Source organism: Betta splendens, chromosome 7 (genome assembly GCF_900634795.4).
Source record: "Betta splendens chromosome 7, fBetSpl5.4, whole genome shotgun sequence".
NCBI classification, from domain to species: domain Eukaryota; kingdom Metazoa; phylum Chordata; class Actinopteri; order Anabantiformes; family Osphronemidae; genus Betta; species Betta splendens.
The window spans coordinates 14396206-14412254 of record NC_040887.2 but is presented as its reverse complement, the minus strand read 5'-3'; the positions used below and the strand labels follow the sequence as shown (position 1 = coordinate 14412254).

The 16049-nt window shown below is 45.6% G+C and overlaps 1 protein-coding gene across 6 annotated transcripts in view; it reads left to right on the top strand.

Moving 5' to 3' along the window:
- The window catches only part of LOC129604312 (uncharacterized), a 52745-nt gene extending 42155 nt beyond the window's left edge, over nt 1-10590 (top strand). For 3 of the 6 annotated variants that reach the window (XM_055510145.1, XM_055510146.1, XM_055510144.1), the window contains one exon: nt 1364-10590. In XM_055510145.1, the coding sequence (XP_055366120.1) occupies nt 7067-8926 (1860 nt within the window). In that variant the 5' untranslated portion in view covers nt 1364-7066 and the 3' untranslated portion in view covers nt 8927-10590. The remainder of the gene's footprint in view (nt 1-1363) is intronic. The other 3 variants (XM_055510148.1, XM_055510147.1, XM_055510149.1) reach the window with 3 other exon arrangements.
- The last annotated feature ends 5459 nt before the right edge of the window (nt 10591-16049 follow it).

The following is a 16049-nucleotide window of genomic DNA, read 5'->3' as shown; positions in this document are numbered from 1 at the left end:
AACTTGAGGATCGGGGGCTCTTTGCATCACACCTTCGTGGTGTGTGCACTGATCTCCCCAGCTGGTTTTTGGTTTGTTGATGTGCACGATCAACATCCATGCTTTTTATTTGCTTTCCCCATTATTTTTATTTTCTTTATTATTTCAATAAATCGCACAAAAGGACAACTCTCTCTCATCTACTTCTTTATGGAAAATTTCCACCACAGAAATTGGCGTTGTCGGCAGGATCCCGCGGCAGGTCGTCTGGACGGTGTGACCAGGGACGATAGTCCTGAGGACTAGGGTCGCTCAGCCTCCAAACCTCTACAGAAATTCAGAGCTGGGAGGACTGCTCACCTGTCTGGATCGCCTCTGACGAGATCCACGAACTCAGATTCAAACTCAAATCCTAATTTGGCTCGGCTCGGTGAGAGAGATTCCTTTTGATTCGGGAAAAAACAAAAAGATTGGAACTTTTATTTTTTATTTATCTGAAACATTTCAATTGGTTGAAAAAAAAAAGAAAAAGAAAAGAAATCTTCTATTTGGTTGAAACACTAAATTTGAAAAAGGGAAAATTAATTAGATCCAGAAAAAAAATCCCAATATTACATGTTCTTAATTAGGTGAAAGTCTGCTCTGGGTGGTGAGACGTCGGTTGCTAAGGGTTGGCTCGTGGAACCGAGCTTCCGTCTGTACTGAGGATACAGACATGTTTTTTGATCTGTGCGTGGTCCACACGTGGGGGACTGAGTATAAAAGACGGCTTCTGAAAGATGGAGCGCGTTTGCAGAGTGAAGTATTTTCAAGATACGAGGGACCCGGGCCTAGAGGGGCCTAACGTTGAGGAAATACTTCGTGAAAGGCTCTGTCGCCAGATCAGGTTGGTTCCCTTTTTACGGAGACGTCCGATAAAAAGGCATTTTGGGAAGGTTCCGGCCGGAACACACAAAAAATCTAAGGCAGGAAACCGCCGGGACTCTGAAAGATGGGTTCGGGGCAATTTGAGTCCTCACCACCAGACAGCAGCATTACAAAAGTAAAAGTAATTAAAAGTAAAAGTAAATATGGTTATTAGTGCATTTCATGTTTCCATGAGTGGGAAACTGGTTATGGGTTCAAAAGGAGAATCGCTTAGTGTAAAAGACATATGCATCTTAAAAGAAAAGTTAGATACAAAAGAAACGATCTGAAAAAGCAAAACTATCAAAACGAAAGCCCTAAAAGAAACAAAAGAGAGATGAGAGTAACAGAGAAAAAAATGAGATAACAACTCTGGGGAAGAACTGTTTGCACTCTGCCACACACACACACATACCACACACACATATCATGCCAAGAGCAAATGCTCCCATTGTTTCTGCTCTTTGTCCTAATGCAGAACTGAGCGCAATGAGGGTAAATCCGGATCTGGACTCCTTTCCCACCATCAGCAGAAGAACCGAAGGAGAAGAAGCGCCTGACCAACAACCAGAACAGGGTGGAAGCTCTGACACCACAGCAGCTGGAGGACACAGACCACAGCATGGACGCCTGACAGACTCCCACAACGTCTGCAGCCATCACGTTCTGGGCTCATCAGATGAACCAGCTACTACAAGCGTGTGTGTCTGACACAGACACCTGCTTATGACAATCAGCAAAGGAAAACAAGGACAGAGCAACAGCAAAGTGAGAAGACGTGCTCTGACACAGACACTGGTTGAAAGAACAGGAGAGGCTTCAGACGTGATCGGCCCAAAAGAGCTGCATCCGAGGATCCAGGAAAGGTCTGTCATCGAGGAACAACTGTCCCATCGAAAGGCTTCACCCACTGGCGCTCACATCAGACTGATGGTTGGGGAAGGAGGAAGGTGACGGTTCCTTTTCACGTGACGTAGAAGACGGTACCGCAAACATACACACACATTCATACACGCAATGAAGAAACACGCTTACAGCTGATACACGCTCAAATTCATGTTCATGCTTATCTGCTCGCAATGAAGAATCGCTTTTTGCTCAAAAAATCTCACAGAGTGATTTGAAAATGATGACAAACAGCTAAATGACAACTGCTGCATGACTTTACAGTCTGATGGGTTTAAACAATTTTAACTTGCAACAAATTCAGTAATAAAATCCTCCATGTTTCTAAAAAGATTTGTGCACAAAATAGGTTTGTCTGGCCAGAGTATAGAAAAACAAAAACAGACTGTAGAAAAAAACAAAAAAACAGACTATAGGAAAACAAAACAAAAACAAAACCAGACCATAGGAAGACTCAAACTGACTGAAACAGACTATCAATGACTATTAAAGGGAAAACGACTATTAGAGAGAAGTAATAATAATTACTGTACGTACCAGACTATTAAAGAAAAACTTATTCTTTCACTGTCATGTGCAACATCTGACAGCAAGACACCTTAACATTCATTTTTGCTTTCAAACTTATGCCCAGTTAAATTTTTAGGAAGAGATCTCATGTGTAGTTTAGGTATTTAATTGATTTCCACTCCAGACGGAGTGCAGGTTACATCTACAGACATTCTAAATAATCCCTCTTTTGTTGGTGTTAACTTCAGCTCAGCTGTGCTGTTATCATTAGCTGCTGAGGGGGGGCTGTAACTGAGGCCCTCACACAGGCTGCATCACAGCTTGTTTATGATTTCATACACACACACAAACAAACTGACCTCAACTTCCCTCTTTTGGGATGAACACAGGTCTGCGCTTGCGATTTCTTTTACTAACGAACAAAAAAGATTTTTGATGTTTATTCTACAGTTCCACACGTCCCTCTGTGAAAACATGATGGAGACAGACGCAGGACGTGGGTCCTTTCGTGAACAGATGTCAACGGGGTGGAGACTGGTGAACGACTTCCGACCCCATGTGACGTATTTACCTACTTTGCATACTTTTAGAAAACTTTTTTTTTATTCTGCCTGTTATGTGCAGCAAACAGTGAACTGGGTACCTCCACATTCTAATGACACACTACATGTTTTTATTTTCATTTTTCAGAGGACGCTCTGACCCAACACTCAGCCTTACAGGAAGCCCTGCTTCCCTGTGGCTCACACACAGACATGATGTAGGTTTGATCAGAGGATGTGAACCAGTGGTCATCACACCTAAATCTGACCACAGACCATGTAAACAACAACACCCTCTTAAAGGAGGCATAGATGGCGTTACTGCAGACACCACTAAGCTACTGAAACATTAGATGCTACAGGCCACAAAGAGAGCCTGTCTAAATTACAGTTAGTTCAGACAAAGGTTATTTTCTGGGTCATTGTAATTACAGCTGATGGCAAATCCATCTCACCCAACAGAGTTGAAGCATTTTTAAACCTGCCTAAACCGTGCACGTATAAACAGCTGATGTCTTTTCTAGGTCTTTGTTCTTATTGTAGGACCTTCAGTCCTAACTTTACTGTCTTTGAGGCCCCACTCAGGGTTCTGATGCAGACATCTTCATCGTCCACTTCTTGTCTCACGTGGACGTCTGAGGCTGAACAACGTTCACTGACCTCATGCTTGCTCTTCAGTCGGCTCCTACTTTGGGTCTTCCTGATCTGACCCTACGCGACCTTTCACTCAAACAGCGGATGAGAAATCAGGTTGTACGACTTCTGTTCTTTTGTCCTCATATTGTCTTTGATTCCTTTGGAATAGATCACATCGTTCTACAGCCTGACGGCTTAGATGCAACACCACCTTGCTCAACATGCTGAACATTACTATCAAGAGGACGTCTTGAAGTCTGGTGCTTTGCTAAGACACTACTCTGCTCAGGCTGCAGAGTTGATCGTATTGACTGAAGCTAGTAAACTAGCAGAAGGAGAGTCTGTTACTATCTACAGACTCCACATGCTTCCTCTGTGGAAGCATAGGAAGCTTTTGAAGTCTGATTGCAACCCTATCTCACATCATGATTAGGTTCTGCTTTGCTGGACGCTGTCCTGCTGCCTACAGCTAATGCTGTTTGTAACTGTCCGACTTACATCATCAGTGACAACTTTGTTTCTGCCGACATGCAGCTGCAGACGCTGCTGCGAAGGTTGCTGCCCAACAACCCCTCCCTCTCCTGATCCTCGTTTCCTCTCCTGATCCTTGTTCCCTCTCTCCAACTCTCTCTATCCTTTCCTTCCTCATCTCCCTGTGCTTTAAACATTTTGTACCTCACAGGAACGCAGACTCTGGCTGACGAATGGTTTCACCTGTAGCCATGGAGTCTGGTTTGGGCCTGATGACAAGCTGTGCCGCCCAAACACTTTTTTTCCCCACAATTCAGATTTCCCAACAGTTGAAAACAGGCGACAGGACCATTACACCATCCAACCAGGGGACTGGTGATCGTTAAGGAGTTCAGGAGGAAGCACTGGGACTCCAAACGGTAGCGAGGCCCCTTCCAGGTCCTTCTGACGACCAACACGGCTGTAAAGATCGCAGAGAGAGCGATTTGGATCCACTCCATCCAGGAAGGTCCCGGATCCAACAGACGACCTTCCATCTACATCCCACGGAGAAAACCACCACTGACATAAAGAATTGAGAAGGACGACCCTCGCTGTGCTCACACACGCACTGAGGCGAGGCTGCGTTGACCGTTCAGCTAAAGGTGTGAGCCAAGCGCCGCCTGAAGCTGCGCCGATGAATCACACTATCAGACCATACATCTACACACACGCTCCTGAGAAAACACACACACGAGCAGCCTTGAGTTGCCGACGCTGGACGACGTGTAGACTCTTCACATCACGGGAGTGACAGTGACTCAGACGACATTGGGAGGAAACCTGGCGGTGATAACAAATCCCAAGTGTCTCTGTGATCAGCTGATCACAACCTGAAGAACTCCAACGAACTGGCAATACATCAACACACAGGTTGGAAACAATCTAACGCTACTGTTCAACAGGACGAAGCAGATTGTTACGAGACATCAATTGTGACCTTGTTGTGTTAGACATTTTATGTTACTCTGATTATTGCCTTTATCATATGATGTTTCCTTGTAACTTTACACACTATTTTTGAATGAGAACATTTCACATAATTCACAACACTGAGTTTAAATATCCTAAAGTTGATTTGGTGTTTAATTTGCTCACAATCACTTTATTCACAAGAGTTTTTATCCTTCATCTACAGATGACAGAGGTTATGAGACAAAACGCATCATCATTCTGGTTAAATCCCTGAATCTCCTTTTCGCTCTAGACGCAAATGTACAATTAAAGATCCGAAAGTATGAAATCTATCTTAAGATTATATGATACAGAACCCCACCGGAAACCTATGGCTATCATACATTAATTGTATTTATTACATTACAATTGAATGGCCATAGACACGTTGTTAGCAGAGAAAAGAGACGTTTGTGTTATGTTTGGAAACGCATGTTGTACTTACATCCTGAATAACACTGATTCTAATGGTATTGTGGCGAAGGCGCTCCACGGCCTTCAGAATCTCAGCTAACTCTGGTATAGATTCTTCCTCTTGGAATTGGCTAGACGAAATGTCTGGAAAATGGAAATCTGTTCTCATGTCCGCAGCTGTTTCCTTTATCATTGAGATGGCTGTGATTCTCTTGTTTGGTTTTTGCGTTATCCCACTGGTTAGAGGTCTCATCATGCGTGCGACCCCAGCAACACTCTCGTATCAAATGACACAATGCACTATGTTCAAAAACCCCAACTCTAACTCACTTAATGACTTTGACGATGGTATGGGCTCAATTTCTTCACATGCCGATAGAGAGGTTATTCTTGTATAACTACCCACAAAATCAGCTCCCAACCTTTTGTCCCTAAGTTACTTGCATTTTATATGGAGGTGTATTTTGAATCTTGATGAGTTAATACCCTTATTGTTTCATTTGCATGGATCTTTTATTATTACAGAATGTGATGTTGACAATTTTTATTCTTTTAGTGGTTGATTAATGTGTAATCAAAAGGGGGGAGTGTTATGGGAAAAATTGTCTCTTCCTTATTTCTATGTCTCTTCCTTACCTCTATGTGTGACATTCAGCCTCCACGCCGCTAGAGGCGCTCTTGGGGTTTTGATGTGGGTCTATGGTTGAATTTAATTTCCTGTGTAATTAGTTGACCCACCTGTTTGGTTTGTGTATATAAGGGATGTCTTTTGTTTCACACATTGCTGGTGTGTACCCTCGGTGTAGCTGGATGCTACCCCATTGTTACGTTGAGGAGAGTTTGTGATGCAAAGGAGTTTTGGTTTTGTTTATGTCCTGTCTCACCACGTAAGTTTTGTGAGTGTCTTATGTTTCATGTTTAGGTTTTGCCCGTGTTACGGAGCGTGTTTTGTTTGTGCCTGTTAGACAGTGCTGTACGTAGTTCTTAGTTGTCCTCAGTTTATGTCTTGTGTTCATGTGTAGGTTTCTGCCCGTAGTGTACGGAGCGTTTAGTTTAGTGGGTTTAGGTTGTTTATCGTTTTCCTGCAATGCAGTGATTTTTAGTTCTTCCTTTGTGTTGAACTGAGTCCTGCTGTGCAGTGAGTTTTTGTTGTATTTAAATAAACTGTTAATGTTAATTGTACCTTCTGTGTTTGGGTCGTGCATTTGGGGTCTTCCCTCTCTCGAGTTTCCCTGCGACCTGGTCTGCCAGTTGCGGCCAGGTGTCTGTGTGAGGGATTACACAGAGAGCTGTGTGCTGGAAGCACATCGGCCGTGGTGCCTGAAGCCTCTGCTCAGTGTGAGCGTGATCTCCTCCCGGCTCCGTGAGAGCCGTAGTTCTCCCCGCTTGGAGCGGGTGCTGTCACCGCCTCTCCCCACCGCATTCCCTCTCCTGTCCCAGGGTTCCGTCAAAGCCCCGTCGGTTCGGAACCGACGGGAGGAGTTAGTGGGTTCCCTGTCAAACCCCGCCGGTTCGGAACCGACGGGGCGAGTTCGTAACAGAACACACCAGCCAAACCAGATCCCAGCCGACCCATAGCTTGTTTAGTTCGTGTTTGTTTTAGGTTAGCTAGCCAGCTAAGTGTTTAGTCTGTGTTAGCTTGTCTGTGTTTTGTGTGCGTGCTTTTGTTTCCTGCTCTGTTTTGTTTTGTTTTGCACCGGAGTGTCCCTATGGCTCCGGCTGCTTCAGAGCAGATCAGCCCTCGCTTCTGGGGGCTGTTTTTTGATCATATCGGGGCTGCGTGCACCTCGCCGGCTCCATGGGACCGGCTGTACGGTGTTAACCGATTGGACGATCTAATTGGTGTCGTGCCGCAGTTCCACGCAATTCTGGGAGTTCCGGAATTGGTCACGTGGTTCCCCGCGCTACAGGAGGAGTTGGCTGCCCAGCTGGCCGGACGCTCGCCATCACAGCGGGATCCTGAACTGCGGTCTGGATTTTTGGCAGCGGCCAGAACAGCGGTGGACTATTTTAATTTAGGGGCGCCAACAGACTCTCAGCCGGCAGCGGTTTCTGCCGTAGCTCCGCCCACGGCTCCCGTCACTCAAATGGAGACCGTGCCCGGAGCTGTTTGTCTCTCTCCCTCCGAGGCTCGGAGTATATGGAGGGAGCTGAAGGGACAGTGTGGAACGGTGGATTTTAAACGGACTAAGGAACGTATCTCATCGGAGGTGGATTTTGTTGTGGCTGCTGACAGGACAGAGAACTTTGCAGCAACTTCCTGTTGGCCTGCTGCATCACGAGTCGGCTCACCTGTCCCAGCACCTCGTCTGGCCTACAAGGGTAGAGTGAGGGTGGGTTTGCTTCGTGGGGTTCCAATGGCATCACCGCGTCATGTTCCTGTCGCCAAGCCATGTTCGACCTTGTCCGTTCCTGGTGGTCTGGTGGAGACCACGTCCGTTCCTGGTGGTCCGGTGGAGACCACGTCCGTTCCTGGTGGTCCGGTGGAGACCACGTCCGTTCCTGGTGGTCCGGAGGAGGCCACGGCCGTTCCTGGTGGTCCGGAGGAGTCCACGGCCGTTCCTGGTGGTCCGGTGTCGGCCACGTCTGTTCCCGATGGTGGTCCGGAGGAGGCCACGTCCGTTCCTGGTGGAACGTTGCGTCGCGGTGGTCCAGGGAGGACGCCGCTGGTTCCTGTCTCTAGTCGCGGTGGTCCAGGGAGGACGCCGCTGGTTCCTGTCTCTAGTCGCGGTGGTCCAGGGAGGACGCCGCTGGTTCCTGTCTCTAGTCGCGGTGGTCCAGGGAGGACGCCGCTGGTTCCTGTCTCTCGTCGCGGTGGTCCAAGGAGGACGCCGCTGGTTCCTGTCTCTAGTAGCGGTGGTCCAGGGAGGACGCCGCTGGTTCCTGTTTCTAGTCGCGGTGGTCCAGGGAGGACGCCGCTGGTTCCTGTCTTTCGTCGCGGTGGTCCAGGGAGGACGCCGCTGGTTCCTGTCTCTCGTCGCGGTGGTCCAAGGAGGACGCCGCTGGTTCCTGTCTCTCGTCGTGGTGGTCCAGGGAGGACGCCGCTGGTTCCTGTCTCTCGTCGCGGTGGTCCAGGGAGGACGCCGCTGGTTCCTGTCTCTAGTCGCGGTGGTCCAGGGAGGACGCCGCTGGTTCCTGTCTCTAGTCGTGGTGGTCCAGGGAGGACGCCGCTGGTTCCTGTCTCTAGTCGCGGTGGTCCAGGGAGGACGCCGCTGGTTCCTGTCTCTCGTCGCGGTGGTCCAGGGAGGACGCCGCTGGTCCCTGTTCGTCAACGCGGTGGTCCAAGATGGAAGCCGCTGGTTTCCCTGCACTCTGGCGGTGGTCTGGAGCTGCGTAGTTGTCTCGTGGACTGGTGGCCTCGCCTTCGGCGTCGACAGCTGCTACGGTGGCGCCGTCGGCCGCCACGGGGATCTCAACGTCTGATGGACAGACGGTTTCGGCCCCGTCAAGCCCCTGGAGGGCTCATGTTTCGTCGGCGGCCGCCCAGAGGTCGCACTGTCAGTCTGGGGACAGTCAAACTGCCTACTCCTCTGCAGCAGTGGCTGGAGGAGGTTCGTCGCCCGCCTTGAAAGGCAGTGAACTGTTATAGACATTTGAAGGACTTTCAGAGCACGGAGGTGCCGACTGGCCCCAGCAGGACGCTGGGGAGGAACTGTTTTCTGCCGCTGGGAGTTACCCTACGATAGACTTTGAAATGGGCTCCTGTTTTTTTGGGGAGGGGTTGTGTTGTGCCCGCCTCCTGTGTTTTTCCCCCTCCGCCCACCCGGGTCTGGTGTTTTGTTTTTTTTTGTTGGCGGCTGTCTGGAAGCCAGCCGTTGAGGGGGGGGGTTCTGTGACATTCAGCCTCCACGCCGCTAGAGGCGCTCTTGGGGTTTTGATGTGGGTCTATGGTTGAATTTAATTTCCTGTGTAATTAGTTGACCCACCTGTTTGGTTTGTGTATATAAGGGATGTCTTTTGTTTCACACATTGCTGGTGTGTACCCTCGGTGTAGCTGGATGCTACCCCATTGTTACGTTGAGGAGAGTTTGTGATGCAAAGGAGTTTTGGTTTTTTTTATGTCCTGTCTCACCACGTAAGTTTTGTGAGTGTCTTATGTTTCATGTTTAGGTTTTGCCCGTGTTACGGAGCGTGTTTTGTTTGTGCCTGTTAGACAGTGCTGTACGTAGTTCTTAGTTGTCCTCAGTTTATGTCTTGTGTTCATGTGTAGGTTTCTGCCCGTAGTGTACGGAGCGTTTAGTTTAGTGGGTTTAGGTTGTTTATCGTTTTCCTGCAATGCAGTGATTTTTAGTTCTTCCTTTGTGTTGAACTGAGTCCTGCTGTGCAGTGAGTTTTTGTTGTATTTAAATAAACTGTTAATGTTAATTGTACCTTCTGTGTTTGGGTCGTGCATTTGGGGTCTTCCCTCTCTCGAGTTTCCCTGCGACCTGGTCTGCCAGTTGCGGCCAGGTGTCTGTGTGAGGGATTACACAGAGCTGTGTGCTGGAAGCACGTCGGCCGTGGTGCCTGAAGCCTCCGCTCAGTGTGAGCGCGTTCTCCTCCCGGCTCCGTGAGAGCCGTAGTTCTCCCCGCTTGGAGCGGGTGCTGTCACCCGCCTCTCCCCACCGCATTCCCTCTCCTGTCCCAGGGTTCCGTCAAAGCCCCGTCGGTTCGGAACCGACGGGAGGAGTTAGTGGGTTCCCTGTCAAACCCCGCCGGTTCGGAACCGACGGGGCGAGTTCGTAACACTATGCAGTTATTATATGATTTATGACTTATGTTCTGCAATTAATATCTTATGTTTTGTCTTACTGTATGCATTTGACATTTCACCTACATTGTTCAATGGTTGTCTCTGCCTGATAGACTCTCAACTCTAGCTCCCAAACCCAAGGTCGGCGAGTTGTGTCTCTGTCTGTTGAGACTTGGTGCTCCTTTCTCACAGATAGTTGGACGTCAGCGATGCAGGTGTGAGAATGTAAATATCTTCACACACACTGCAACAGGGAGGAGATGGTGCATGTAATTTGATTGGGTTAGAAAGACATTCCACCCTAGTCGGACAGAGAAGCTAAAAGGCAGAAGCAACTTGAGGATCGGGGGCTCTTTGCATCACACCTTCGTGGTGTGTGCACTGATCTCCCCAGCTGGTTTTTGGTTTGTTGATGTGCACGATCAACATCCATGCTTTTTATTTGCTTTCCCCATTATTTTTATTTTCTTTATTATTTCAATAAATCGCACAAAAGGACAACTCTCTCTCATCTACTTCTTTATGGAAAATTTCCACCACACAGAGAGGTGTGTTTTGGCAAAGAGTAAGCGAAGACCCATTAATTTTAAGAAACCCCCACCAGGCTTGCAGAGATGCTTTTATGCTAATGTTCTGGTAACAACTATGATGTTTGATTTTGGTGCTGATAAAGGGCAGATCTGCAACTTTAATATTTCCACAAAAGGTTTGTTCAATGTCTATCCAGGAGGAGTCTGCTGGCATGGGTTTTATCCATTTGTGGACATGGTTCAGTCTATTAGCAAGAAAATAGTTGTGGAAGTTAGGTAGTTCTAGGCCGCCGCAGCGTCTGGATTTTTGAAGAGTTTTTAAACTAATTCGTGGTGGCTTGGTTTTCCACAAAAACTGTGAGATGTAGGAGTCTAATGTCTTAAACCACGCCTGGGCTGGCTGAGTTGGAATCATTGAAAATATGTAATTAATTTTTGGCAGGATCATCATTTTTATGGTGGCAATTCTTCCCATAAGTGAAATGGGTAGGGACTGCCATCTTTTGAGGTTGGCTTCTATTTGTTTTAATAATAGATTGTAGTTTAGATCAATAAGCTCTGATAGCCTAGACGACAATTCAATGCCCAAGTATTTAATGTTCCCTGAATGGAGTGTGGTAGAGGAGATGTTAGTCACCTTAAGGTTAAGTGGTAGCACTATAGATTTGGTCCAGTTAATAGAGTACTCTGAAAGTCCTGAGAATTCATCTATGAGGCTGATAGTTGTAGGAAGAGACGTCTGTGGCTCCAGGAGAAACAGTAACACATCGTCAGCATATAAACTTATTTTATGATTCACTGATTTGGTCGATATTCCAGTAATTCCTTCATGCTGTCTTATTGCTGCGGCTAGAGGTTCAATAAATATTGCAAATAGTGATGGGGACAGTGGGCAGCCTTGTCCCTCTATGCAGATTAAACCTTGGTGAGATCTGGTTGTTTGTTCTGACTGCAGCGTTTGCTGAGTTGTATAATATTTGGATCCAGTCTATGAATGTTTCCCCAATGCCGAATTTGTGCAGAGTGGCTAAAAGAAACTTCCAGTTTACTCTATCGAAAGCTTTTTCTGCTTCTAAGGAGACGATGGCTGACTCTAGTTTATGGATGGTGACATAATCAATTAAATTAATTAGTCTGTTCATATTGTTTGTTGACTGTCTACCTTTAATGAAGCCTGTTTGATCAGATTGAATTATATATGGAGTGATTTTTTCTAATCTTCTAGCAAGTGCTTTACACACTATTTTTAGATCTACATTTATTAGTGAAATTGGTCTATAACTCGATGGGAGTGTAGGGTCTTTTCCTGGTTTTTGGAGCAGGCTTATGAAGGCAGAATTCATATTTGTGGGTAATGAATGTTGTTGTTTAATTTCAGCTAACATTTTGTAAAAGCTGGGTGCCAGCATGGACCAGAACTCTTTATAAAATTCAGTTGGGAATCCATCTGGTCCTGGAGCTTTTTTATTGGGCATCTCCTGCAGAGCTTCGTGTACAGAGGCAGCCGGTAAAAGTGTCTACCCCCACCGTGTTTGGGTTTCAAATTTGCCGCGTCAGTGCCGGGTTTGTACTGCGGGAGGAGTGTGTTACGTCCTTCTGGCCTGTAGGTGGCGATTGACTCCCACTTTTGGTCCTAAAACATCGTAGTTGCTTACGTCATATAGCCTCTTGTAGAACAACCAACGATCAGGTATTGGGTGGCCTAGTGGTTAACGTGCATGGCCACAACGCTTTTTTTTGTCTGGGGTTCGAGTCTGGGTGGAAGCAGTTTTTTTTATTTTAATTATTGGAAAAACAGCGTCTCATCATCATCATGTGATCACGAGATGACAACGTTGTATTACTTAGTGCATGTATCGCCAAGACCATGAACCGCTGGTCGCGTTATAGTATGAAGTTATGAACGTAAGTAAATTATAGCAAATTATGGCAGTTTAAAACCGAAAATAGGAAGCTGAACGGTGCGCCCTCCCGCGTGCAGCGTTCGATTTGTGGCAGACAAGCTACTGTAACCCTGATTTCTTGCTGTTGGTACGGGCAATTTTCTTTACGTGGAATGCTTCTTTAATGCACCACACGGCAAGACAGTACGGCGCATGTACACTTTTTTCTTTACGCCGCTCTTATCCAACGCGCGTCACCTTTTTCCTGTCCCCCGTCAACAAGGACAGGTAGGAACTAATGTTGATGACAAATAAAATCACAGTAGCTGAAATGTCACGTTTCCCAAACATAAAATAAAAAAAAATAAAAAGGAATACTAACTAAGGTTACACTACTACAATTTTAAAAAGTGAATAAGGATGATCTAGACCAGAGGTCTGCCACCGGTAACACCCACGTTTTAAATGAAAAAAACAAACACTGGGAGCCGCGGAGGGCGGCAATATTATATTATTTGAGAACATTCAACATTTGTTTTTTAATCCAAAGAAGACATAAAAGTCGGGGCTCAGAGATCTAGCCGATGATAAAACATTGTCAAGGCATCGACAAGAACAGCTAACTCGCTTTTCCCTGCTTCAAACAGCTGTTTTAACTGAGAGCAACCCGTGTGGCATCACCGGTCAATCTGTAAACGTATTAATTTTTTTTTGTAAATAAAAATAATGTTTGCCCTGTTCAAACCTGCACTTCCATTCAACAGATGGACATGAAAGAGGGAATAACGAAATAAACAGCTGGTTAACTTTGTGGGAACATGGCTGTAGCTCTGCAATGACTTTATGTGGTACAGGTGAAAGCAGTAATAACGAAATAAACAGCTGGTTAACTTCGTAGGAACACCTTGTAGTAGGAACTGGTATATTTAGAAAACCCAGTAGTCCTAGTGTTAAGGTGTGTGAACTGGGGAGGAGACGGCAGCAGCGACTGAAGAGCGACTGAATAGAGTTGATGTCTTCCCCGCTGACAGGCGCATTCATTTGATAATGCACGTATCTTGGCTGACAGTTCAGTTAAAAACCACACTGAATCTTTATTAAACCGTCCCTGAATAACAAATATGAACTGCAGTTTCTTCCTTGATTATCCATGATTATTATGAAAGAAGCGCAAATCTTCGCCAGTCCAAATTGTGCAATTAATACTGTGTTTACAATAAAGGTAATAAATAATAATATTAGTATTTTCATTTTAAAAAGCACTGCATATTTTAAACGAATGTCGAAGTGCTACAAATAACTTAGACCAGAAAGCTACGATAAATACATACGTTTTTTTTTTGCAGAGTAAACATGTAGAACAAACTACTTGCTGCATTAATGAGTCTTAGACCTGCAGCTGATCACGCCGCCCGATGCTGCCCAGTCTCCCACGGAGCTTTGTCCCGGAGCTGAAGTATTTCTCACCTGCTAATCGAGTAGTAGCAACACATTAGCATGTCTATGCGCCTCTACGAAGGAGGGGGAGGGATGTGTAGATTTCCTTTGCGACTGTGAGCAAACATGAGACAAACAAAAGCTTGGTCGAACTCAGATCCAAGTCATCTGAGTACGAAACACATCACATATCATTCAATCTCGTGTTTCATTTGAGCGGCAGTCTGGAGCTCTCTGCTACGACTGCTGCCCCGCGACCCGTCCACGGATGAGCTTCCATTAAAAATTAAAAGCAGTTTTAGCAGTTTGTTTTTCGTTTTTCTCTAAACGAAAAAAACTGCTTAAAATTCAAGTCTGTGTGTTTTTGTTAAAAAATATTTTTGTTCGGTTTATTGGTTTGTAATGCGGTGCTTTTATTCGGGATAGATAGACGGATGGGAAATCAAAGTTTTGAAACATACACGGGCCGAATAAGTCACATCAGCCACTCATTCAGTGGACACGCACAGTCAAAACAAATTCTCGCTACATCTAGTGCGCCACTCCCCCGTTCCTCTCGTAGCCCGCATTTGCACATCCATACATTTGTGTATTGGTCACTCTCTGTCTGGACACATGACTCCGAAACACGTCACATGTTTGTGTAAGAGATTGATGTCTCCACCAAATTATATGCAGAGGTAACGACAGAACGACTTTTTGTTTTCCGTTTGTCTCTAAACAATAAAACATATTAACTCCAATTCCGTGTCTTTTTGTAAAAAACAAATATTTTTGCCTGTTTTATTGGTTTGTAAGGCGGTGCTTTGATTAAAATCCGTTTGCAGCTCAACGAAAGAGAAACGAAAACGCCGGTGAAAGTGGCTGGATGGACGGATGGGAAATGAAAATGTTGAAACGTACACGGGTCGAATAAGTCTCTCAGCCACTCAGTTACAATGACACGCACAGTCAAAACAAGTCAAACTGCAGTTCTGCAGACACAGAGTAAACGCGTAGGAACAAACATGTTGCTGTAATGCGTCGCTGTAGATCTGCTGATTTCTGGCGTCCTGTCAAAATTACGACCGACAACAGCTGTAAAACAAATTCCTATGATTATTACGGTTATTTACGTAAAATCTACGACTATTGGAAAACATTCATTAACAAGTTGTGGAAGTTTAAAACCTAAATAAGCGGCTGTAGTCGCAGATGGACTGCGCTCTACGTCTTTACTTGCGCATTCAAATTATATTAAATAAACCGCGACGCATAATCATGGTATTATGTGAAGTCAATGTGTTGTATCGGATGTTAGAGCGGTGGGTGTGTACATATTTTTAAGAGACGCCTTCTATTTAAAGACACGAAAAAGCTGAGGAGAATAAAAACAAGAATGTGTTGCTGCTGTGGCGCTGCCTGTTTTAAACCACACAGAACAATTATAACTTCGCAGTGAACAGAAAATAACTAAGCCATCAACAAGTTGTTGCCCTTCACACTCCCCATGTTTGAGCACACAACAGATACTTAATAGTAAAATAGGTCTGGTGTAATATATGTGTGTTACAGGTAGAAATGAACAGTAGGACCTCAGTTACGCTGTAGTGCTTTGGAGGCTTCTAATCAACGCTGCGCCACCTGGTGGTGAAAATGAGACTAGCGTCCTGATTTTTTTCAGCCGGCTGCAGGATTAAAAATCTTTAGTCAGCGACGCACTCGCTGCGCCGTGGCGACGCGGCGGTACTGCAGTAAAAACCCTAGTCACTTTGAACCGCTGCCACTGTAGTTCTGCCAAAGATAACAATGAGTCTAGAGTTGTAGATTGTTCTTCATTTAGCTTTGGCAGTTCTAGTTTATTCAGAAACGCCTCTATGGCTGAGGTGGGTGGATCTATGTAGGACGTATATAACTCTTGGTAAAAGTTTTTAAAGGTATCATTTATTTCATGGGGATCACGAGTAATGTTGCCTTCCTTATTAGTTATTGAATGGATGATTTGTCTCTCTTTATTATTTTTTAATTGGTTAGCTAGAAATTTACCACATTTATTGATGAATTTAGTGATGAATATGAAATAATTCTACCGCGCATAACTGCCTTCCCAGTCTCCCAAAGAACACAGGGT